At 48.1% G+C, this 26,521-nt stretch overlaps 1 protein-coding gene across 1 annotated transcript in view; it reads left to right on the plus strand.

Moving 5' to 3' along the window:
• The first annotated feature begins 5,586 nt into the window (after nt 1-5,586).
• The window catches only part of LOC149460349 (uncharacterized), a 32,075-nt gene continuing 11,140 nt past the window's right edge, over nt 5,587-26,521 (plus strand). The window contains exon 1 of the mRNA XM_089679864.1: nt 5,587-5,724. Coding sequence (XP_089535990.1) covers nt 5,664-5,724 — 61 coding nt within the window. The 5' untranslated portion in view covers nt 5,587-5,663. The remainder of the gene's footprint in view (nt 5,725-26,521) is intronic.

Raw genomic sequence — 26,521 nt, forward strand, 5'->3', positions numbered from 1 at the left:
TGGTCTTACTCTTTAGGCCCTTGTCTGTCTCCTACTGACAGTCTTCATATACCAGTTCGGTTCATACACTTGGCAGCCCCGTTACTCTGGTTTCCACCTCCCTCCTAGATGGAAACCTCCTGACTCTTGGCAGAGACCTCCTCTGTCTCCTGGGGTGGAGCCCAGAGCATAGTTGAGTCACTACTAAAAGCCCAGCGCACACCTGCCCAATTCATTTTCTGGTGGCTCTGAAAACCAGGACCAAGGACTGGAGATTTCATCCCTCCCAGATCTCCATAAAAATCTCCAGGCCCCAAACCATGCTTTACCAACTATTGAGGAAACTGAAAAGTCTGTTTCCTCTGAATGGCACAAGTTCCCTAGAGCCCCTTGATTTGCCTGGATGAGAATCCTGGATTAATAACACTTTTTACACCATGTCAGGACACAGCACTGCCACATAGCCTACCTACAAACTTTTCACCAGCTTGCAGAGAGCATCTTAAGTCATGCACTCCATTCTTCCTAATTACTTCTCCAATTATTGAACGTGTGCCGCATTGAAGACTTACTTGACTGGTCTGTTCTTTCTTGTACAGGCCAGTAAAACTAAATTAATGCTAAAGTTCGCTGTCAGCTGACATCACAGAGCTGGTCCAGGCTCTGCAGGAATCCCATCAATAATGTCAGGATTTGCCCAGATGCCTGACCGGCAACTGGGTCAGCCTCTTAGTACACTGCTGCCTTCCACCACCCTGCAAAAGCCTGACACTAGTGAATGCTGGAGAGGCAGAGGAAAGAGCCATGACTTAAGCAACTGTGATCAATCAGCGCAATCACACTCCCCACCAGGGGCAGACTGACCATTCGAGCACTTGGGCACTGGCCGAGGGCCCGGGATCAGTAGGGGGCCCCATGAGATGCCCCTGGTACCTTTCATTGGCTTTTTCATAGGCTTTTTTGAGTGTGGGTGAGGACACATGGGCCCCATGATCCCCTATTGCCCGGGGGCCCCATGAGTTGTCAGTCCGGCCCTGCCCCCCACCTAAATCTAAAATACTATTAAATACCTCTTTGTTGCTTGCTGAACACAAAAATAGTAGATTCCACCTAACTATCTAAATATGGTGTCCTTTTATGAAACAGAGATCAGCGGCGATCCTGAGGATCGTTGCTGATCTCTGATCATTAGTGGTTTAGGAAACAGAGATGATCAGCGGAGAACGGGCAAGAACTAGTTAAGAAAAATGTGTTGTGTGCAGAGTGAATTTCAATGGGAGGGACTGTTTCATTAATAATCAGCTGATGTACTTGCAGTGTTCTAATGAGGAAAGCTGCAGAGGCAGCATCCCCTTAAAAGTGATTAACACTTTGGGAGTATCTCACCAAAAATTAAATTTTTGTTGAAGCGCATACCTACTGTAAAATCTGATTTAGTGCAGACTTCTGGGAAAATCAGTGAGTCAATCACACAACCAGGAAATTACATCTCTGGGGAATTTCTGTACGCCTACTGTGCACAGAAGGTCCGACACTCACCCTATTGCCTTTCATTTTTCAGAAAGTTACAGCGCTGCAGAAAAATAAAGGTACGTTTTAATCACATTCAGTTACAGTATGACTTGTGTAACAATTGTACATTCTATAACCATTTTTTATTTGTTATATTTTTTACCAGTGAAAGTGGAGTTACCCTTTAGGCAGTTTAGATAACCTAGAACATGTGTCATTTATAGTGTTACCACAGTATATTGTATAAAATCTGTTTATCTACACTGCATGGTCAAAGGTATGGAACACCCTATCAAATGATTGTGTACAGGTGTTGCCAGCAGAGGTTAACATTATGGCAACTTTCACACTAGTCAAACCACAATGCGGTTGCAGCACAGTGTACCCACAGTTTTCATTCAAGTTATCCATGGTTTCCCATAGACTTTCTATTATGGCCTACGTTTTTAGAATGTTTTCTGAAAGCACACCAAAGATACAGCATGCAGGACTTTTGGTTTGCTTTCAGAAAACGCTTCCAGAACGTGGGCTATAATATAAAGTCTATGGAAAACCATGGGTAATCCAAGCAAAAACCACGACGACAGTGTACTGCACCCACAAACCTTCCTCCCAAACCTATTAGCAATGCTTTCAAAGTTGTCTCTTTGTCTGGAATCCCACTGTGAACCAATCTAAATCTAATGATCTGAATGTTACCCTCTTTTCAATTTTCTTACAGTGTCTACAAGCTCAGTTCTCTGTTAAGTGGTCATCCACACTTTTATATCTGGGCATCACAAATACTTACAACTCTCTGTATAAAGCTTACATTCTTCTAAAACATCTCAGAGACTTACTGCTATTTATACCTATATTTTTTGGTTTGGTCGCATTCATAGCATCAAAATGCAATATCTACCGAACTTAACTGGAGCCCTCCTCACTTAAATCCTAAACCTCTCAACCCAATCTCATGCTAAACCATAGCTTGACTATTCCCCCTTCTCAATAGTGATGGGCTAAACCTACCCCCCCCCCAACCCTGTTTGGTTCACGGTCAAACAGCCAAACATAATGAAAGTTCAACCGCAAACTTCGAACAGAGGGAACAATTCACTAAGCGGTATCTTACCTCATGTGAGTATGCAGTAAGATACCACACAGATACTAAAAACATTCTTTACTGTTTCAGCTGTCAGCAGTGTTCCTCGCTGACAGCTGAATGTAAAAAGAATTGCCAGCATTGCCCAGCAATTAATTTTTTTTTTAACCGTGTGGGGTCGCCCCCCCCCCATCCATACCAAGCCCTTTGGGTCTGGTATGGATTTTTAGGGGTCCCCCCCAAAATCCATACCAGATACTTATCCGAGCATGCAGCCTGGTAGGTCAGGAAAGGGGGGACAAGTGAGTGCCCCCTCCTCCTGAACCATATGAGGCCACAAGCCATCATCATGGGGGGGTGCTTTGGCGCAGGGGGGCTCCCCCCAAAGCATCTTGTCCTCATGGGGATGGGGACATGTGCCTCTTCCCCACAACTGTGGCTGATAGTTGTGGGGGTCTGCAGGCAGGGGGGGCTTATTGGAATCTGGAAACCTCCTTTTCCAAGGAGGCCCCCAGATCCCACCCGCCCATGTGTACATGTTACCACTACCCATTCACAAAAAAAAAAAGTGTAGCAGAAAAATGACAGGAAACAGTCTTTGACAAGTCCTTTATTAAAAACAAAAATGTAAAAAATGTCCCAAAAAGTAAATCCAATGTCAATCACGATGCCCGCTGCCACTGCCGACCCAAAAAAGAAAAAAAAAAGAACGCTCCACACTTGATGCTGGTTCCTACCATCTTGCAGCTGCGCTGGGATGACAGTTTTAAATAGTGTGATGATATCACAAGGGTACAGGGTCACCCCACCCCTTGTGACATCATCATGACCTGTGGTCAGGTGCATTGTTTGGCCAATCACAATGCACTGTCGAACACAAGAATGGCCGATGTTCGAGTCAAACTAACGTTTGGCACGAACATACAACCCAACACTACTTCTCAACACACATTATGCCTCTTACAGTTCTGACAAGAAGATAACCCTCACTCCCTTCTTTTGGTTTTTGCAACCCCCTCCCCCCTGCAGCCTCTGTAGTTTCCTCCCTTTTTTTTCTTACCGCTTCCTTCCCTTTTCATCTTTTCTCATGCTGAACACTTTCTTCCTCTCATTTCTCACATCTTTTCCACCTTTTTACCTTAATCCAACTTATTGCTGGCTTTCTGCATACTAATCTTTTTTCCTGGTCCCCATGTTCTTTTTCTTTTGTTCCACCCTATTTTTCTTTGATTCAGTTTTTGAGTTCACAGTTTACTCATCTGAATTACAATAGGGGGAACCCATTTCTTTTTTATTTTCATTATGCAGACTCAAATAGGCTCATTGGTTAAATATCATAAGACAAGCACCTAAGGCAATATACTCTGTACATAAGATTATGCCTTTCTACAACATTCCCAGACCTCGTGCTTTATTCTTGCTTGTTCCTGATGACAATGTGATTGCTTACTGCAAATGTAAGGTTTCAGCATTTAATCTACCTTTACAATTGTGTAAGCTCTCTGTAATGAGCCGCTGACTATTGCATACTTTAAGCTAATAATGCATGTCATTGTCTGCATTTTAGTAACATTTTTGGTTTTTGGCACCACAAATTTCAATCAAAGTTATCAGCTCATTGCGTACTACAAAAAACATCTCCTCCCTCCTATATTATGGAAAATAGGAGAGGTGTTTTGTAATCTTAACACCCAGGGTGGCAACCCTACTCCTTCATAGATGCATACAGTGGTTGATCATTGTCACCCTAGGACAGGAAATGTGTTACTGACAGGATCATCAGGTAATGAATATAGATATAGAATAGAGATATAGGTATAGATACACTCTAATGCTGCAGTATGCAAAGACATTTTCGACAATTGCACTCTTCCAACATAGTGACAACTTAAGGAAGACCCTTTTTTGTTCCATTATGGTTGTATCCCTATGTACAAAGCCAGCTCCATAAAGATATGGTTTGACAAGCTGGGTGTAAGGCCTGCCATAGCAGGTACCGGACAATATTTGAGCCACATATAGGCAGGCTGAATGTACCCAAGTTGATTGATCGATCAATTTGGATAGAACCAGCTTGCCAGCTTTTACATATGATTATCACTAGCGGCTGGTATAGCTTCCTAACAGTACCCACTGTCTTCTCCAGTGCTTACAATGGCTCAGTGGAAAGAATTCCTCTTTTAACGCTGTCTGTGTTGATGGGGAAAAAGAGTGAACCCGTGGTTGCAGGAAAGAAATTTGCTGTGTGTATTGTCTGCCTATCAAAACTCAACATCAACCCTATTAAACAACTTTGTAATGATTTGGAACCTTGAGGTTCAGGTCTTCTCATCCAATGTCAGTTCCTGATCTCACAAATGATCTTTTGGCTGAATAGTTCTACCATAATACTCTATCTATCTATCTATCTATCTATCTATCTATCTATCTATCTATCTATCTATCTATCTATTGTCAGATACACTCTAGTGCTACAGTATACAAAGACATTTTAGACAATTTCACACTTCCAACCTAGTGACAACAGTTTAGGGAAAACCCATTTCTGTTCCAGCATGGTTGTGTTCCTATCTACTGTACAAAGCCAGTTCCATAAAGATATGGTTTGACAAGTTGGGTGTAAAGAAACTCAACATCAACCCTATTGAACAACTTTGTTATGATTTGGAACCCTGAGGTTTGGGTCTTCTCATCCAACATCAGTACCTGATCTCACAAATGGTCAATGGTCTTTTGGCTGAATATTTCTACCATAGTATCTATCTATCTATCTATCTATCTATCTATCTATCTATCTATCTATCTATTTTAAAAATCCTATAAACCATGTAACCATTACATTCTTTTCCTAAAATAAACTGCACTCTGTATTTAAGTGCCCCTCCCTTAGCTTAAAGCTACATATTTGACCTATACAATGAAATCTTGCAGCATTGAGACTGGCAGGTGTGATGTCACAGGTGTGTATCACATGCCCCAGCACTCCTTGCCTCACACATATATTTGCACAAGTACAGTGATCACATTCTTACTGAGGCAGAACCTATAAGATAACTGCGAGAACCACAAGAGCACTGCACCACCCAACATGAATTTACTAGGACTTACCAAATTGTGGATCCTAGGATCCTTACTGCTACTAACTACAGGTAAGCTGCCAATGCATAAGATGATATAAAATAATATTACTAAAGCTAAATGTGTGTGTGCTGTATACTGTCAGTATGAAAGTAGTGTACTGTTTTACTCACTGATCCATTTGCTATTCTTATGTTGTTTTTATAAGTAAGGTCTAAAACATAATTGTTTGGAAAGTGTTTTTTTTTTTTCATCAAATAAAAGGTAATGAAACCCATTGGAATTCGATAACTAGATAGATAATTAGGTAGATAGATAGAAAGATAGATAGAGAGATAATTAATGAATGGATGGATGCATGGATAAAATTGTTTATAGAAATGTCATTACTATACCAGTTCAGCAGTGATTCATGTGAGAATTATTTTGTCAGGAGAGCAGACTTTTGCGTCTTGTGTGTTACACATTTCAGACATTGCCACTTTACCAGCTTTCCAGGAACAGACATGCAGACTTTGATATATTTGCCCTTGGAAATTTATAGCACCCCTTCAATATATGATACTAATCCTGCCAGTTTGGGTCACAGCCATATATGCAAATCGTTTAAGCTGCAATAAAGGCAGGAAACAGAATGATGACTATATGCAGTATAAGGAAATATTAACCACCCTCACCCATATTGCCCTTCATGAATCATAAAAAAATTTACATTTTAGCTATGGTGCAAATGATTTCACAATAACATTTTCCTTACTTACAATACAGTATATATACATACACACACACCCACATATATATATATATATATATATATATATATATATATATATACACACACACAGTATAATATACTATATTGCCATGAAATTTAATGGCATCCCAGCCTTAGGCCGTAGGGTTCCATAATGAGTTGGCCCATCCTTTGCAGCTATAACAGCTTCAACTCTTCTGGGAAAGCTGTCCACAAGACTTGGGAGTGTGTCTATGGGAATGGTTGACCATTCTTCCAGAAGCACATTTGTCAGGTCAGGCATTGATGTCGAGCAAGAAGGCCTGGCCCACAGTCTTCGCTCTAATTCGTTACAGAGGTGTTCTATCGAGTTGAGGTCAGGACTCTGTGCAGGCCAGTCAAGTTCCTCTACCCCAAACTCACTCATCCATGTCTTTATGGACCTTGCTGTGTGCACTGGTGTGCAGTCATGTTGGAACAGGAAGGGACCATCCCCAAACAAAGTTGGGAGCATGAAATTGTCCAAAGTGTCTTGGTATGCTGATGCCTTAAGAGTTCCGTTCACTGGAACTAAGGGGCCAAGCCCAACCCCTGAAAAACAACCCTGCACCATAATCCTCCCTCCACAAAACTTTACACTTGGCACAATGCAGTCAGGCAAGTATTGTTCTCCTGGCAACTGCCAAACCCAGACATGTCCATCGGATTGCCAGACAGAGAAGCATGAATGGTCACTCCAGAGAACACGTCTCCACTGCTCTAGAGTCCAGTGGCGGTCTGCTTTACACCACTGCATCTGGCGCTTTGCATTGCACTTGGTGGTGTAAGGCTTGGATGCAGCCGCTCGGCCATGGAAACCCATTGCATGAAGCTCTCTATATACTGTTGTGCTAATCTGAAGGCCACACAAAGTTTGTAGGTCCTTAGCTATTGATTCTGCAGACAGTTGGCAACTGCTACGTACTGTGCTCTTCAGCATGTGCTTACCTCACTCTGTCATTCTACGTGGCCTAGCACTTCGTGGCTGAGTTGCTGTTGTTCCTAGTTGCTTCCAATTTGTTATAATACCACTAACAGTTGACCGTGGAATATTTAGTAGCAAGGAAATTTCACAAATGGACTTATTGCACAGGTGGCAACCTATCATGAACCAGCAAACACAAATGCTCCTGCGCTTGGGGATGGACTCGATGCAGGCTACAACCACATTAAGAATGTCCTGGAACATGCACACCTTGCTGCCCTCAAATGGACCGGGGGAATCCAAATATACTGAATGGGGAAAGAACAAAGAGAGGTCACACAGGCCTAGTGCATTACCATAAAAAATGTTTAATAAAAAATAAAGTAGGTGTTGTACTCACAAACGACAATATAGTCAAGGCACATCATAAAAGAACAGCTGGGTCAACACCGCGCTGAGTAACAGTCTGCAATAGGGAGTTTAGACATCCAAAAGGCTGACCGTTTCGAGGACTTGCCTCTTCCTCAGAGCCACAGGCAACCTATCATGGTACCACGCTTATATTCACTGAGCTCCTGAGAGCGACCCATTCTTTCCCAAATGTTTGTAGAAACAGTCTGCATGCCTAGGTGCTTGATTTTATACACCTGTGGCCACATGGAGGCGATTGGAATACCTGAATCCAATGATTTTGAGGGGTGTCCCAATACTTTTGGCAATATAGTATATTATTATTATACAGTATTTATATAGGTTTGCTCAGCGCTGTACATTATAGTGGGGGACAGTACATGAGACAATACAGTAACAAGACAAAACACGAGGGGGTCAAGGGCTCTGCTCTTTATATATATATATATTTTGTGTATACACACACACCCATACAAATTTATGGATGATGGAAAAGACATTTTATACTTTCTTTGTCAAATTATTGATTAGCGGAGGGCTTTTTGGTTTATTTCAACTCACTTCATAATATCCTTCAAGTTATATTTTATAAGTACATTTTATAAGTAGGTATTCTAAAAACAAAAAGACACTATCACAGTTTGACCAGGTATAGTGTTAAAGCAACTGATGATACTGGTGGTAATAAGTAAAAATGTTGATCTGTTGTTTTTCCCTGTTTATCATAAAATTATATATTTCTGTGATAAGCATGGTGTAAATTGTTACACATGAAACCGAGGCATTTAAAAAAAAAAAATATATATATATATATATATATATATATAAATGTTTTTTTTCTATATCACACCCCACAAATGAACAGAAGCGAAAAACATGTTTGCATAGAGATGATAAAAAATAAGTAAACAGTAATCCAGACTACCTTAAGGCACATCTGAGCATTCCGTGAACATCAAAACGTAGAACAAATGCTCCAAAAATGTTCTATGCCCAAAAAGGTACATGGGCTTTTGTCGCACATAGGGCAGCCCATTCAAAAGACTGAGATGTCCTATGTGTGTAATGTAAAAATGCAAGAGGAATCCTGTGTTCACAAGACGAAAGGTGTGACCCTAGCCTTAATCACCAGTTATCTTTCAATGGTCTGATTGCAGTTTACTGCATTAGCCAAAATGTAAAAGTGGTAAAGGAAAAGCATGAGTGTTTTTGTCTTTATGTTTATAGGGATTAAATTTAAAAAATTTAATTTAAGCAATTATTTTTTAAGTGCAGAAATAAAAATAAAATGGATTATGTACTGAATTGTAATTTTTGCAAGTCCAAGTCTTCTGACCAGGATTTACAACGTTTATTACATTTCTCTAAATATGTATACCACTAAAATATTTTTGAGCAATTTAAAAAGGGGTTTTAAAATCAATGGTGTCCAAATGTAAGGCAGATTTCATAATGCTGTGCTTTGGCCACAGTGCAGGTGTATCAGTGGTTTTCGTGTGTTTTAGCCATGGTCCCGTAGACTTTCTATTACGTCACTCATTTTGGTGCATTTTCTGGAAGTTCTGCATGCTGCATCTGAAAAAGTGCCAAAAAAATGTAACCTAATAGAAAGTTTATGGGACCACAGCTAAAACTGAGGGTAAAGCTTCTGAAAAATGGCAAATACACCTGCATATTTTGTTTTGATTTGAATAAGGTTGCATACTGTATTTCTTTGATGATAAACAGCATTGGCTGCTACTTTTTTTTTTTTTTATTGATTGATTGGTTGATTATTTGATTTTTTTCCCAGTAACATGTTATTCGTTTTTTCTGAATCCAATATGAAGGTTTCTAAGTTTGGGTTTTTCTTCCTTGATACCTTATTTTGAGTAAATATTCCTATTATGATACAACATACTTCTGCTTACATTCATTAACTTACCAGCAAAGACTGTAGCAACTATTAACAATCGGCTTTATGAATTTTTCCACAAAGCTCAAACATCAGTTTTGTGAATTTTTCAATTTTCAAAATGTTAATGTTAAATGAAAATGCTTTTCCAATAGACTTACTGTTTCCATTGGGAAGCTCTTTGGTGTAACCTTCCTATGCTTGAAAGTGGAACGCCATCATTTTTTGCTTTGGATAGAGCAGGGAAGAGTTAGGACCTCTAAAACCATTAAAACAACCCTGCCACTATACAAATGAAACTCGGCAAAGCTATATTTATAAAAGAAGATTGTAAATACTTACCTTACCTGCTACCCATGTTGCCAAAGCTGGGAAATGGTCTTTAAAGTCTACTGGGAAACCAACACTTTTGGGAAAGAAAATCTCCTGGGTCTTCCATAGCTCTTACTTTCTCCTGTAGAGGTCAGAAGGAGGAATCATTGAGAGCTGCAGGGAACCCAGTAGTATCGGTTGCCCAAAGGACTTTTGGGAACCATTGCTCAACACTGGAGCTGTGGTGTGAGCAGCAGAAAAAGTAAGTATTTACAGTATTCTTTAACGGGTATATCTTTCCTGGGTATCTTTTGTAGAGTGACAGAATCACTATAAAGGCATAGTTTACTTTTATTATAAAACTGCCTATGTAGAAAAGGGACATCTGTAGATAAAAACAAGATGTACAGCTTTGATTAAAGTTAAATAATGCCCTTGCTATAGATGTAGGCCATTTACTGTACAAACCTTGTTAAGCCAGACTGGAAAACTCTTAGGACATTGCTAAGGATGTTGCTAAGAGACGCCTATCTGTTACTGATCACCTTCACCATCACAGGAGTGAGCTCTTTCTTGGATTCAAACCCTTTAACTGTGATTTCTCTCACCTGATACAGTAGCTCTGAGCTCAGTGTTAAAGAGCTTACTCTTGTGATGGTGGTGGTGATCAGTAACAGTTAGGTGCCTCATAGCAACATCCTTAGCAACATACCAGGACTTTTCCAGTCAAGCTTCATGAGGTACATAAATGGCCCACACCTACATCAAGGGCATTATTTAACTTTGATCAAGCTGCTCAATGTGTTTTTAATCTACAGAAGCCCCATAGCTGCATCATTTTTTGGTAAAGGTTACCCCTTTAAGCTGACCAAACTTATTTAACAATGTATGATAAAGTCCAGAACTGATTTCTGTGATGCTAACAACAACTGCCAGAGTCTTTGTAGGTGTGACCACACTAGACCCCCATTTAGTGCCCAAACCTCTTAGCTCACGCCATTGATAGAGAGGTCTGTTATGTATAAAGAACAAAAGAACAGACAAAGCACTTTGTCCTCAATAAATATGTATTTATTACAAAATATGTGTAAAAAGTTTGTCACAAGATTTAAGAAATGAATCACGTTTTAAATCAACAGTCAGGTTAAAAAAGGCAATGGCAGGCCAGAATCATAAATAAATTAACCTTTATCAAATTTCAATATTCAGTACTAAAAACTCTCTAATAAACTGTAATGCTGGTTGCTGATGGTGTTTTTATATACAGTATATGAAGATTTTATGACTGGCCTGATCATGCCTGATTCACTTGACTGTGTATTTTACAAGCAAGTAATCCCTTTACATGAGTAAGTGCCTTTTTACAAGTATTTTATAAGTAACAAATGCATATTTCATTAGGACAAGGAGCTTTGTCCTCTCTTTTATTATTTTACAATTTCTTCTTCACAATTTCCATTAGACCTACTATGACTATTTAATGTGAAGGCTTACCTAGACAATCCATTTAGTTTACATTCAGTCATAGAGCACCTTGCTCAACATAGTTGCCAACAGATCTAATTTAGAATATAAACAGTGGTGGAACTACCAGGGTCGTAAAGGTCGCTCTTGCGACCTGGCTCTGGAGTTCCACCACTGTGCGCTGTGCGGGGTCCCATAAGTCCGGACTGTCCATCTTCAGCAGTGTTGCTGACGGCAGGGCTCTGAACTGAGATCCCAGAGCTGACAGTTAATCCCCCCCGTACGGATGGTAGAGGAGAGAGAGAGAGCTGGCTCCTTTGCATTTCCAGGCAAGCCGCCCTACCCGCACTGCCATTGGCAGCTAGGCATGTCAATCACCAGGTCTCGGCCAGAGATTCCCCACCGACACCCGACGATCACCGTGTAAAGCTGCCAGGGGATAGACCTGTGTGTAAACAACACAGGTCTCTCTCCTGCCAGCAAGGACATGCTGCATTGTGTTTCTTTGCACAGAAATACAAAGCAGCATGTTTTTCTAGTAAAACACACACAGCACATCATGTAAAACAGCACACAGCACATAGTCAACCCTTTGATCGCCCCAGATGTTAACCTCTTCCTGCCCAGTGTCATTAGTAGAGATGAGCGAAGAAATGAAAAATTCGATTCGACAGATTCGGCGAATTCGTGGACAATATTCGATTCGAGTCGAATAAATTCGCTGTGAATTTAACTTAAAAAAGGGTGTTTCTAGACTTCAGAGAGACTTAATATTAGTGCAGAACACTGTACCTTTAATTTAAATGCCCTAGGAGTCTGCTGGGGAAGAGAAATAATACTGTCACTCAGTATGACATGCAGATGAGTGCCGTCGATCTTAGAATCACCGCACACTTCACTCATTTGGCCAGTCACGGGGCCAAAACCAGTGTTTGGAGCCACAGTGTGGCGGTGGAGGCAGCAGCAATGGGAGGCCATACAGCAACCTATGACAAAATGGAAACCAGCAGGAGTGTGAGGAGACCTGAAAGTGGCACATGCAGTGGAAGCAATGGGAGGCGGTACAAGGACCCATGTCACACTGTGGACCCAGCAGCAGCGTGACCAGGCGGTACGGGGGCCCATGGCAGATTACAGGTCTGGCAGCAGCAATGGGAGGCCCGTAATCTGCCAGCACCCTATGACAAAAAATGGAACACACCAGCAGTGTGTGAGGAGACCTCAAAGTGGCACATGGCAGAGTGTGGCGATGGAGACAGCAGCAATGGGAGGCCGTTCAGGGACCCATGAGAGACTCTGGACCTGGCAGCAGCATGAGGAGGTGGCATAGGGGCCCATGGCAGATTAGGGGCCTGGCAGCAGCTATAGGAGGCCCGTAATCTGCCAGCACCCTATGACAAAAAATTGAACACACCAGCAGTGTGTGAGGAGACCTGAAAGTGGCACATGGCATGAGACACTCTGGACCTGGCAGCAGCATGAGGAGGCGGTATATAGGGGCCCATGGCAGATTAGGGGCCTGGCAGCAGCTATGGGAGGCCCGTAATCTGCCAGCACCCTATGTCAAAAAATTGAAAACACAAGCAGTGTGTGAGGAGACCTGAAAGTGGCACATGTTTGGGGCATGATTCATGGCGGATTTAGTCAGTTGTGTCAGGAACTAGTGGTTTGAAATCCAGACTAATCCACGCCTGATTCATTTTCACAAACGTGAGTCTCTCCACACTTTGGGTGGACAGTCGTGTCCTCCGCGGAGTTGCAATACCTCCTGCCGCACTAAACACGCGCTCCGATGCCACGCTACTGGCCGGGCATGACAGCCTTTCAAGGGCAAATTCAGCTAGTTGGGGTCAAAGGTCAAGTTTTGTTGCCCAGTAGTCAAGGGGATTGTCTACCTCGGTTGGCAGGGTGCTGTCCAAGTAGGCCTAAGCCTGTTGTTTGAGGTCCTGCTCCAGGTCCACCTGATGCTGCTGCTGCTGCGGCTGGTTAGTAGTTTCCTCACTGCGCTGGTGAAGAAAGCTACTCATCATCGACTGCAGACTGAGGCAGCCGCTGCTGGTGGAGCTGCCACTGCTCCTACCACCCCACCCCTCCCCTGCTGCCATGGCAGCGGAACGTGAGCGCACAGGGCCCACAGTGTCTGAGGATGGACGTTGGCGCAGAAAGGCAGAGACCAGCTGACTACATAGGTGGTTTTTATAGTACGTTATTTTGGCCTCCCTCTCAGCAGGTGTGAAAAAGGCCACCATTTTTGAACGGTAGCGAGGGTCCAACAAGGTGGACAGCCAAAAGTCATCCCTCTGTCTGATGGTTATTATTCGGCTGTCGCTACGCAAGCAACCGAGCATGCTATGGGCCATTTGTGCCAAGGAATGCGAGGGACTCCCTACCTCCATCTCCACAGCATACTGCCACGGTGCGTCTGGGTCCTCTGTCTCCTCCTCCTCCTCCTCCTCTACCAGATGCTCCTGCTCCTCCACTCCTGTCCGCTGAGTGGAAAAACCACCCATTTCACTCAATAATTCCTGAGCACCAATGTCCTCCTCTACCTCCTCCTCTTCTTCCTGTCCTGCCCCCACAGGGGTCATGTGGCGTTGAGATCTGTGCGCCACGTCTACCGCACCCTGACCAGCCATTGTTAACAGCATTTGTTCCAGGACGTGCAACAGAGGAATGACGTCGTTCATCCCATAGTCCTGCCGACTCACGAATAGCGTGGCCTCCTCAAAGGGCCTGAGCAAGCGCAGGTGTCACGCATGAGCTGCCAATGGCTGACATCTAAGTTACACAGGGAGTACCTTTATCCGCTTTTAACATCAGGAAATCTGTGATGGCCTTTCGCTGTTCGTAAAGGCGGTCTAACATATGTAGGGTTGAATTCCACCTTGTTGCAACGTCACAGCATGAGGAGTCGGTACGGGGGCCCATGGCAGATTACGTGCCTGGCAGCAGCTATGGGAGGCCCGTAATCTGCCAGCACCCTATGTCAAAAAATTCTACACACCAGCAGTGTGAGGAGACCTGAAAGTGGCACATGGCAGAGTGTGGCGATGGAGACAGCAGCAATGGGAGGCCGTACAGGGACCCATGAGAGACTCTGGACCTGGCAGCAGCATGAGGAGGCGGTATATAGGGGCCTATGGCAGATTAGGGGCCTGGCAGCAGCAATGGGAGGCCCGTAATCTGCCAGCACCCTATGTCAAAAAATTCTACACACCAGCAGTGTGTGAGGAGACCTGAAAGTGGCACATGGCAGAGTGTGGCGATGGAGACAGCAGCAATGGGAGGCCGTACAGGGACCCATGAGAGACTCTGGACCTGGCAGCAGCATGAGGAGGCGGTATATAGGGGCCTATGGCAGATTAGGGGCCTGGCAGCAGCTATGGGAGGCCCGTAATCTGCCAGCACCCTATGTCAAAAAATTCTACACACCAGCAGTGTGAGGAGACCTGAAAGTGGCACATGGCAGAGTGTGGCGATGGAGACAGCAGCAATGGGAGGCCGTACAGGGACCCATGAGAGACTCTGGACCTGGCAGCAGCATGAGGAGGCGGTATATAGGGGCCTATGGCAGATTAGGGGCCTGGCAGCAGCAATGGGAGGCCCGTAATCTGCCAGCACCCTATGTCAAAAAATTCTACACACCAGCAGTGTGTGAGGAGACCTGAAAGTGGCACATGGCAGAGTGTGGCGATGGAGACAGCAGCAATGGGAGGCCGTACAGGGACCCATGAGAGACTCTGGACCTGGCAGCAGCATGAGGAGGCGGTATATAGGGGCCTATGGCAGATTAGGGGCCTGGCAGCAGCAATGGGAGGCCCGTAATCTGCCAGCACCCTATGTCAAAAAATTCTACACACCAGCAGTGTGAGGAGACCTGAAAGTGGCACATGGCAGAGTGTGGCGATGGAGACAGCAGCAATGGGAGGCCGTACAGGGACCCATGAAAGACTCTGGACCTGGCAGCAGCATGAGGAGGCGGTATATAGGGGCCTATGGCAGATTAGGGGCCTGGCAGCAGCAATGGGAGGCCCGTAATCTGCCAGCACCCTATGTCAAAAAATTCTACACACCAGCAGTGTGTGAGGAGACCTGAAAGTGGCACATGGCAGAGTGTGGCGATGGAGACAGCAGCAATGGGAGGCCGTACAGGGACCCATGAGAGACTCTGGACCTGGCAGCAGCATGAGGAGGCGGTATATAGGGGCCTATGGCAGATTAGGGGCCTGGCAGCAGCTATGGGAGGCCCGTAATCTGCCAGCACCCTATGTCAAAAAATTCTACACACCAGCAGTGTGAGGAGACCTGAAAGTGGCACATGGCAGAGTGTGGCGATGGAGACAGCAGCAATGGGAGGCCGTACAGGGACCCATGAGAGACTCTGGACCTGGCAGCAGCATGAGGAGGCGGTATATAGGGGCCTATGGCAGATTAGGGGCCTGGCAGCAGCAATGGGAGGCCCGTAATCTGCCAGCACCCTATGTCAAAAAATTCTACACACCAGCAGTGTGTGAGGAGACCTGAAAGTGGCACATGGCAGAGTGTGGCGATGGAGACAGCAGCAATGGGAGGCCGTACAGGGACCCATGAGAGACTCTGGACCTGGCAGCAGCATGAGGAGGCGGTATATAGGGGCCTATGGCAGATTAGGGGCCTGGCAGCAGCAATGGGAGGCCCGTAATCTGCCAGCACCCTATGTCAAAAAATTCTACACACCAGCAGTGTGAGGAGACCTGAAAGTGGCACATGGCAGAGTGTGGCGATGGAGACAGCAGCAATGGGAGGCCGTACAGGGACCCATGAGAGACTCTGGACCTGGCAGCAGCATGAGGAGGCGGTATATAGGGGCCTATGGCAGATTAGGGGCCTGGCAGCAGCTATGGGAGGCCCGTAATCTGCCAGCACCCTATGTCAAAAAATTCTACACACCAGCAGTGTGTGAGGAGACCTGAAAGTGGCACATGGCAGAGTGTGGCGATGGAGACAGCAGCAATGGGAGGCCGTACAGGGACCCATGAGAGACTCTGGACCTGGCAGCAGCATGAGGAGGCGGTATATAGGGGCCTATGGCAGATTAGGGGCCTGGCAGCAGCAATGGGAGGCCCGTAATCTGCCAGCACCCTATGTCAAAAAATTCTACACACCAGCAGTGTGTGAGGAGACCTGAAAGTGGCACATGGCAGAGTGTGGCGATGGAGACAGCAGCAATGGGAGGCCGTACAGGGACCCATGAGAGACTCTGGACCTGGCAGCAGCATGAGGAGGCGGTATATAGGGGCCTATGGCAGATTAGGGGCCTGGCAGCAGCTATGGGAGGCCCGTAATCTGCCAGCACCCTATGTCAAAAAATTCTACACACCAGCAGTGTGTGAGGAGACCTGAAAGTGGCACATGGCAGAGTGTGGCGATGGAGACAGCAGCAATAGGAGGCCGTACAGGGACCCATGAGAGACTCTGGACCTGGCAGCAGCATGAGGAGGCGGTATATAGGGGCCTATGGCAGATTAGGGGCCTGGCAGCAGCAATGGGAGGCCCGTAATCTGCCAGCACCCTATGTCAAAAAATTCTACACACCAGCAGTGTGTGAGGAGACCTGAAAGTGGCACATGGCAGAGTGTGGCGATGGAGACAGCAGCAATGGGAGGCCGTACAGGGACCCATGAGAGACTCTGGACCTGGCAGCAGCATGAGGAGGCGGTATATAGGGGCCTATGGCAGATTAGGGGCCTGGCAGCAGCAATGGGAGGCCCGTAATCTGCCAGCACCCTATGTCAAAAAATTCTACACACCAGCAGTGTGTGAGGAGACCTGAAAGTGGCACATGGCAGAGTGTGGCGATGGAGACAGCAGCAATAGGAGGCCGTACAGGGACCCATGAGAGACTCTGGACCTGGCAGCAGCATGAGGAGGCGGTATATAGGGGCCTATGGCAGATTAGGGGCCTGGCAGCAGCAATGGGAGGCCCGTAATCTGCCAGCACCCTATGTCAAAAAATTCTACACACCAGCAGTGTGTGAGGAGACCTGAAAGTGGCACATGGCAGAGTGTGGCGATGGAGACAGCAGCAATAGGAGGCCGTACAGGGACCCATGAGAGACTCTGGACCTGGCAGCAGCATGAGGAGGCGGTATATAGGGGCCTATGGCAGATTAGGGGCCTGGCAGCAGCAATGGGAGGCCCGTAATCTGCCAGCACCCTATGTCAAAAAATTCTACACACCAGCAGTGTGTGAGGAGACCTGAAAGTGGCACATGGCAGAGTGTGGCGATGGAGACAGCAGCAATAGGAGGCCGTACAGGGACCCATGAGAGACTCTGGACCTGGCAGCAGCATGAGGAGGCGGTATATAGGGGCCTATGGCAGATTAGGGGCCTGGCAGCAGCTATAGGAGGCCCGTAATCTGCCAGCACCCTATGTCAAAAAATTCTACACACCAGCAGTGTGTGAGGAGACCTGAAAGTGGCACATGGCAGAGTGTGGCGATGGAGACAGCAGCAATAGGAGGCCGTACAGGGACCCATGAGAGACTCTGGACCTGGCAGCAGCATGAGGAGGCGGTATATAGGGGCCTATGGCAGATTAGGGGCCTGGCAGCAGCAATGGGAGGCCCGTAATCTGCCAGCACCCTATGTCAAAAAATTCTACACACCAGCAGTGTGTGAGGAGACCTGAAAGTGGCACATGGCAGAGTGTGGCGATGGAGACAGCAGCAATGGGAGGCCGTACAGGGACCCATGAGAGACTCTGGACCTGGCAGCAGCATGAGGAGGCGGTATATAGGGGCCTATGGCAGATTAGGGGCCTGGCAGCAGCTATAGGAGGCCCGTAATCTGCCAGCACCCTATGTCAAAAAATTCTACACACCAGCAGTGTGTGAGGAGACCTGAAAGTGGCACATGGCAGAGTGTGGCGATGGAGACAGCAGCAATAGGAGGCCGTACAGGGACCCATGAGAGACTCTGGACCTGGCAGGAGCATGAGGAGGCGGTATATAGGGGCCTATGGCAGATTAGGGGCCTGGCAGCAGCTATAGGAGGCCCGTAATCTGCCAGCACCCTATGTCAAAAAATTCTACACACCAGCAGTGTGTGAGGAGACCTGAAAGTGGCACATGGCAGAGTGTGGCGATGGAGACAGCAGCAATGGGAGGCCGTACAGGGACCCATGAGAGACTCTGGACCTGGCAGCAGCATGAGGAGGCGGTATATAGGGGCCTATGGCAGATTAGGGGCCTGGCAGCAGCAATGGGAGGCCCGTAATCTGCCAGCACCCTATGTCAAAAAATTCTACACACCAGCAGTGTGTGAGGAGACCTGAAAGTGGCACATGGCAGAGTGTGGCGATGGAGACAGCAGCAATGGGAGGCCGTACAGGGACCCATGAGAGACTCTGGACCTGGCAGCAGCATGAGGAGGCGGTATATAGGGGCCTATGGCAGATTAGGGGCCTGGCAGCAGCTATAGGAGGCCCGTAATCTGCCAGCACCCTATGTCAAAAAATTCTACACACCAGCAGTGTGTGAGGAGACCTGAAAGTGGCACATGGCAGAGTGTGGCGATGGAGACAGCAGCAATAGGAGGCCGTACAGGGACCCATGAGAGACTCTGGACCTGGCAGCAGCATGAGGAGGCGGTATATAGGGGCCTATGGCAGATTAGGGGCCTGGCAGCAGCAATGGGAGGCCCGTAATCTGCCAGCACCCTATGTCAAAAAATTCTACACACCAGCAGTGTGTGAGGAGACCTGAAAGTGGCACATGGCAGAGTGTGGCGATGGAGACAGCAGCAATGGGAGGCCGTACAGGGACCCATGAGAGACTCTGGACCTGGCAGCAGCATGAGGAGGCGGTATATAGGGGCCTATGGCAGATTAGGGGCCTGGCAGCAGCTATAGGAGGCCCGTAATCTGCCAGCACCCTATGTCAAAAAATTCTACACACCAGCAGTGTGTGAGGAGACCTGAAAGTGGCACATGGCAGAGTGTGGCGATGGAGACAGCAGCAATGGGAGGCCGTACAGGGACCCATGAGAGACTCTGGACCTGGCAGCAGCATGAGGAGGCGGTATATAGGGGCCTATGGCAGATTAGGGGCCTGGCAGCAGCAATGGGAGGCCCGTAATCTGCCAGCACCCTATGTCAAAAAATTCTACACACCAGCAGTGTGTGAGGAGACCTGAAAGTGGCACATGGCAGAGTGTGGCGATGGAGACAGCAGCAATTGGAGGCCGTACAGGGACCCATGAGAGACTCTGGACCTGGCAGCAGCATGAGGAGGCGGTATATAGGGGCCTATGGCAGATTAGGGGCCTGGCAGCAGCTATGGGAGGCCCGTAATCTGCCAGCACCCTATGTCAAAAAATTCTACACACCAGCAGTGTGTGAGGAGACCTGAAAGTGGCACATGGCAGAGTGTGGCGATGGAGACAGCAGCAATGGGAGGCCGTACAGGGACCCATGAGAGACTCTGGACCTGGCAGCAGCATGAGGAGGCGGTATATAGGGGCCTATGGCAGATTAGGGGCCTGGCAGCAGCTATGGGAGGCCCGTAATCTGCCAGCACCCTATGTCAAAAAATTCTACACACCAGCAGTGTGTGAGGAGACCTGAAAGTGGCACATGGCAGAGTGTGGCGATGGAGAAAGCAGCAATGGGAGGCCGTACAGGGACCCATGAGAGACTCTGGACCTGGCAGCAGCATGAGGAGGCGGTATATAGGGGCCTATGGCAGATTAGGAGCCTGGCAGCAGCTATGGGAGGCCCGTAATCTGCCAGCACCCTATGTCAAAAAATTCTACACACCAGCAGTGTGTGAGGAGACCTGAAAGTGGCACATGGCAGAGTGTGGCGATGGAGACAGCAGCAATAGGAGGCCGTACAGGGACCCATGAGAGACTCTGGACCTGGCAGCAGCATGAGGAGGCGGTATATAGGGGCCTATGGCAGATTAGGGGCCTGGCAGCAGCAATGGGAGGCCCGTAATCTGCCAGCACCCTATGTCAAAAAATTCTACACACCAGCAGTGTGTGAGGAGACCTGAAAGTGGCACATGGCAGAGTGTGGCGATGGAGACAGCAGCAATGGGAGGCCGTACAGGGACCCATGAGAGACTCTGGACCTGGCAGCAGCATGAGGAGGCGGTATATAGGGGCCTATGGCAGATTAGGGGCCTGGCAGCAGCAATGGGAGGCCCGTAATCTGCCAGCACCCTATGTCAAAAAATTCTACACACCAGCAGTGTGAGGAGACCTGAAAGTGGCACATGGCAGAGTGTGGCGATGCAGACAGCAGCAATAGGAGGCCGTACAGGGACCCATGAGAGACTCTGGACCTGGCAGCAGCATGAGGAGGCGGTATATAGGGGCCTATGGCAGATTAGGGGCCTGGCAGCAGCAATGGGAGGCCCGTAATCTGCCAGCACCCTATGTCAAAAAATTCTACACACCAGCAGTGTGTGAGGAGACCTGAAAGTGGCACATGGCAGAGTGTGGCGATGGAGACAGCAGCAATGGGAGGCCGTACAGGGACCCATGAGAGACTCTGGACCTGGCAGCAGCATGAGGAGGCGGTATATAGGGGCCTATGGCAGATTAGGGGCCTGGCAGCAGCAATGGGAGGCCCGTAATCTGCCAGCACCCTATGTCAAAAAATTCAACACACCAGCAGTGTGTGAGGAGACCTGAAAGTGGCACATGTTTGAGGCATGATTCATGGCGGATTTAGTCAGTTGTGTCAGGAACTGGTGGTTTGAAATCCAGACTAATCCACGCCTGATTCATTTTCACAAACGTGAGTCTCTCCACACTTTGGGTGGACAGTCGTGTCCTCCGCGGAGTTACAATACCTCCTGCCGCACTAAACACGCGCTCCGATGCCACGCTACTGGCCGGGCATGACAGCCTTTCAAGGGCAAATTCAGCTAGTTGGGGCCAAAGGTCAAGTTTCGTTGACCAGTAGTCAAGGGGATTGTCTACCTCGGTTGGCAGGGTGCTGTCCAAGTAGGCCCAAGCCTGTTGTTTGAGGTCCTGCTTCAGGTCCACCTGATGCTGCTGCTGCTGCTGCTGCTGCTGCTGCTGCGGCTGGTTAGTAGTTTCCTCACTGCGCTGGTGAAGAAAGCTACTCATCATCGACTGCAGACTGAGGCAGCCGCTGCTGGTGGAGCTGCCACTGCTCCTACCACCCCACCCCTCCCCTGCTGCCATGGCAGCGGAACGCGAGCGCACAGGGCCCACAGTGTCTGAGGATGGACGTTGGCGCACAAAGGCAGAGACCAACTGACTACATAGGTGGTTTTTATAGTACGTTATTTTGGCCTCCCTCTCAGCAGGTGTGAAAAAGGCCACCATTTTGGAACGGTAGCGAGGGTCCAACAAGGTGGACAGCCAAAAGTCATCCCTCTGTCTGATGGTTATTATTCGGCTGTCGCTACGCAAGCAACCGAGCATGCTATGGGCCATTTGTGCCAAGGAATGCGAGGGACTCCCTGCCTCCATCTCCACAGCATACTGCCACGGTGCGTCTGGGTCCTCTGTCTCCTCCTCCTCCTCCTCTACCAGATGCTCCTGCTCCTCCACTCCTGTCCGCTGAGTGGAAAAACCACCCATTTCACTCAATAATTCCTGAGCACAAATGTCCTCCTCTACCTCCTCCTCTTCTTCCTGTCCTGCCCCCACAGGGGTCATGTGGCGTTGAGATCTGTGCGCCACGTCTACCGCACCCTGACCAGCCATTGTTAACAGCATTTGTTCCAGGACGTGCAACAGAGGAATGACGTCGTTCATCCCATAGTCCTGCCGACTCACGAATAGCGTGGCCTCCTCAAAGGGCCTGAGCAAGCGGCAGGTGTCACGCATGAGCTGCCAATGGCTGACATCGAAGTTACACAGGGGAGTACCTTTATCCGATTGTAACATCAGGAAATCGGTGATGGCCTTTCGCTGCTCGTAAAGGCGGTCTAACATGTGTAGGGTTGAATTCCACCTTGTTGCAACGTCGCAGATCAGGCGATGATGTGGAATTCCGTTCTGCCGCTGCAGCTCAAGGAGGGTGTGCTTTGCGGTGTAGGAATGGCTGAAATGCATGCAAAGTTTACGTGACATTTTAAGGATGTCTTGCAGTGGGATGGTGGATTTTAGGAAACGCTTGACAACCAGATTGAACACGTGAGCCATGCATGGCGCATGGCACAACCTTCCTTGACGCAGAGCAGACACCATGTTCTTTCCGTTGTCGGTCAACATGGTTCCGATTTTCAGTTTGCGCGGAGACAGCCATCTGTCGATTTCTCTGTTCATTACACTCAGAAGTTCCTCCCCTGCGTGACTACGTTCGCCAAGGCATACCAGGTGCAGAACAGCGTGACACCGTTGCGCCCTGCACATGTGATATGCCGGTCGGGTAATGGGACTTGGCACGGGGGTGGCGGCTGAGGACACGGCGGAAGAAGAGGTGGTAGAGGCGGACATCTTTGCCGGACCAAGGACGTGCAAACGTGGAGGCAAAAGCGGCGTGACCTGTCCAAGTTGCTGGTGCGGCTGTGACGGCACCATGTTCACCCAGTGGGCCGTAAATGACATGTACTGTCCCTGACCGTAGTTACAGCTCCACACGTCGGCGCTGCCGTGCACTTTGGCAGAGACCGACATGCTCAAAGACTGGCCCACCATCTCTTCTACATGTGAATGCAGGGCTGGCACTGCCTTTTTGGCGAAGAAATGACGGCTTGGCACTCTCCACCGCGGCGCGGCACAAGCCATCATTTCTCTGAAAGGTGCTGAGTCCACCACTTGAAAAGGGAGGGACTGCAGCACCAGCAACTTGGACAGGAGGACGTTCAGCTTTTGCACCGTCGGGTGCGTGCTCGCAAACTGTTGTCTCTTGGAAACGGATTCCAAGAAAGACTGCTGACGGAATCCGTGAAGAGGAGTAGCAGGAGAAGGAGCATCTGAACGAGCGGAAGATGCCAACGAGCGACAACTCCCCTCAGCAGAGGTGTTGGAGCCTTGACTGGCTGATGGAGGGCGATTGACATCGGGTGACGGAGCAAGTAACGGAGCGGGTGATGGAGCGGGGGCTGGGGCGGGCAGAACCGCTGTATCTTTATCACGGTTTTCCCAGGCCACCAAATGGCGACGCTGCATATGCTGCCGCAATGCTGTAGTCCCAACATGGGCCCCCTGGCCACGCTTGACTTTCTGGCCACATAGTCGACATACGGCTACGTTTACTTCCTCGGGCGGCTTGACGAAAAATTGCCACACCGCCGAGTAGGAAACTTTGCCCCCGATACTCCTCACTGGCTGACTGCTGCTTCCTCCGTGCACACCGGCACCACTACTGGCCGTGGTGGTAGGCTGCAGTGGAGCTGGTGCTCTACTCCGTGGCCGTTTGGCTCCACTGACACTGCTTCCACTGACACTGCTGCGACCCTGCTGCTGTCTCCTGGGCAACCCACCGACTGTTTCGCTCACTGCCAAGCTGCCACCCTCTTCTCCTGATGATGCGGAAGAAATTGCCTGATGACGACGAGGCTGCCAAGTGCGATCAACCTCCTCATCATCAAGTAGGGTCTCCGCCTCACTACTAGCCCCCTCGGCTGCGTCTGGGTCAGGAGACAGACCTGTCTCTAGACCGGCTACCGGGCCACTCTCCTCGCCACTACTTCTTCGCCTGGCTGCTGAAAAGGCCGATGTCTCCCCCCGTTCCTGACCGCCCTCTGTTAGCTCTTCCTCACTGTACAGTGGGGCTGAGCCCACAGCATGCGATACTTCGCTTGGTGAGGGAACACCAAAGGACAGGGGCAGGTAGAGGACACGTGATTTCAGTGGGCTTGGTCCCGGGCCATGCCAACTAACGGTTGTGTCTGACGTACCCACCGACCATTGGCTGTAGGTGTCAGAGGTGACCTGGGAAGAGGAAGACGACCGAGCCAACCAATCGATGACGGCAGGGTTGTCGGTGGAGACACGACCGCTGGATGACACCGGGAGCACTGGCCTCTGGCTGCGAATAGTGCTGCCTCGACCCCTTCCTCTGCTGCCACGTCTGATCGCTCCTAAAACATTGCCTCCTCTGCCACTCCTCTGCATGTTGTCTGACATACTCTTTAATTAAACGATTATGTGTCCCTGAGTAACAATTCTGTGTCCCTGAGTAACAATTCTGTGTCTGTGCGAGTAACAATTCTGTGGCCCTAAGTAACAGTTCTGTGGCCCTCAGTAACAATTCTGTGTCTGTGCGAGTAACAATTCTGTGGCCCTAAGTAACAGTTCTGTGGCCCTCAGTAACAATTCTGTGTCCCTGATTAACGTTTCTGTGGCCCCAAGTAACAGTTCTGTGGCCCTCAGTAACAATTCTGTGTCTGTGCGAGTAACAATTCTGTGTCTGTGCGAGTAACAATTCTGTGGCCCTAACAGTTCTGTGGCCCTCAGTAACAATTCTGTGTCCCTGATTAACGTTTCTGTGGCCCCAAGTAACAGTTCTGTGGCCCTCAGTAACAATTCTGTGTCTGTGCGAGTAACAATTCTGTGTCTGTGCGAGTAACAATTCTGTGGCCCTAAGTAACAGTTCTGTGGCCCTCAGTAACAATTCTGTGTCCCTGATTAACGTTTCTGTGGCCCCAAGTAACAGTTCTGTGGCCCTCAGTAACAATTCTGTGTCTGTGCGAGTAACAATTCTGTGTCTGTGCGAGTAACAATTCTGTGGCCCTAAGTAACAGTTCTGTGGCCCTCAGTAACAGTTCTGTGTCCCTGAGTAACAATTCTGTGTCTGTGCGAGTAAGAATTCTGTGTCTGTGCGAGTAACAATTCTGTGGCCCTAAGTAACAGTTCTGTGGCCCTCAGTAACAGTTCTGTGTCCCTGAGTAACAATTCTGTGTCTGTGCGAGTAACAATTCTGTGGCCCTAAGTAACAGTTCTGTGGCCCTCAGTAACAATTCTGTGTCCCTGATTAACGTTTCTGTGGCCCCAAGTAACAGTTCTGTGGCCCTCAGTAACAATTCTGTGTCTGTGCGAGTAACAATTCTGTGTCTGTGCGAGTAACAATTCTGTGGCCCTAACAGTTCTGTGGCCCTCAGTAACAATTCTGTGTCCCTGATTAACGTTTCTGTGGCCCCAAGTAACAGTTCTGTGGCCCTCAGTAACAATTCTGTGTCTGTGCGAGTAACAATTCTGTGTCTGTGCGAGTAACAATTCTGTGGCCCTAAGTAACAGTTCTGTGGCCCTCAGTAACAATTCTGTGTCCCTGATTAACGTTTCTGTGGCCCCAAGTAACAGTTCTGTGGCCCTCAGTAACAATTCTGTGTCTGTGCGAGTAACAATTCTGTGTCTGTGCGAGTAACAATTCTGTGGCCCTAAGTAACAGTTCTGTGGCCCTCAGTAACAGTTCTGTGTCCCTGAGTAACAGTTCTGTGTCTGTGCGAGTAACAATTCTGTGTCTGTGCGAGTAACAATTCTGTGGCCCTAAGTAACAGTTCTGTGGCCCTCAGTAACAGTTCTGTGTCCCTGAGTAACAATTCTGTGTCTGTGTGAGTAACAATTCTGTGGCCCTAAGTAACAGTTCTGTGGCCCTCAGTAACAATTCTGTGTCCCTGATTAACGTTTCTGTGGCCCCAAGTAACAGTTCTGTGGCCCTCAGTAACAATTCTGTGTCTGTGCGAGTAACAATTCTGTGTCTGTGCGAGTAACAATTCTGTGGCCCTAACAGTTCTGTGGCCCTCAGTAACAATTCTGTGTCCCTGATTAACGTTTCTGTGGCCCCAAGTAACAGTTCTGTGGCCCTCAGTAACAATTCTGTGTCTGTGCGAGTAACAATTCTGTGTCTGTGCGAGTAACAATTCTGTGGCCCTAAGTAACAGTTCTGTGGCCCTCAGTAACAATTCTGTGTCCCTGATTAACGTTTCTGTGGCCCCAAGTAACAGTTCTGTGGCCCTCAGTAACAATTCTGTGTCTGTGCGAGTAACAATTCTGTGTCTGTGCGAGTAACAATTCTGTGGCCCTAACTAACAGTTCTGTGGCCCTCAGTAACAATTCTGTGTCTGTGCGAGTAACAATTCTGTGTCTGTGCGAGTAACAATTCTGTGTCTGTGCGAGTAAC

Source organism: Staurois parvus, unplaced genomic scaffold (genome assembly GCF_062004578.1).
Source record: "Staurois parvus isolate SC_StPar_1 unplaced genomic scaffold, SC_StPar_1.0 ptg000232l, whole genome shotgun sequence".
Taxonomy (NCBI): Eukaryota; Metazoa; Chordata; class Amphibia; order Anura; family Ranidae; genus Staurois; species Staurois parvus.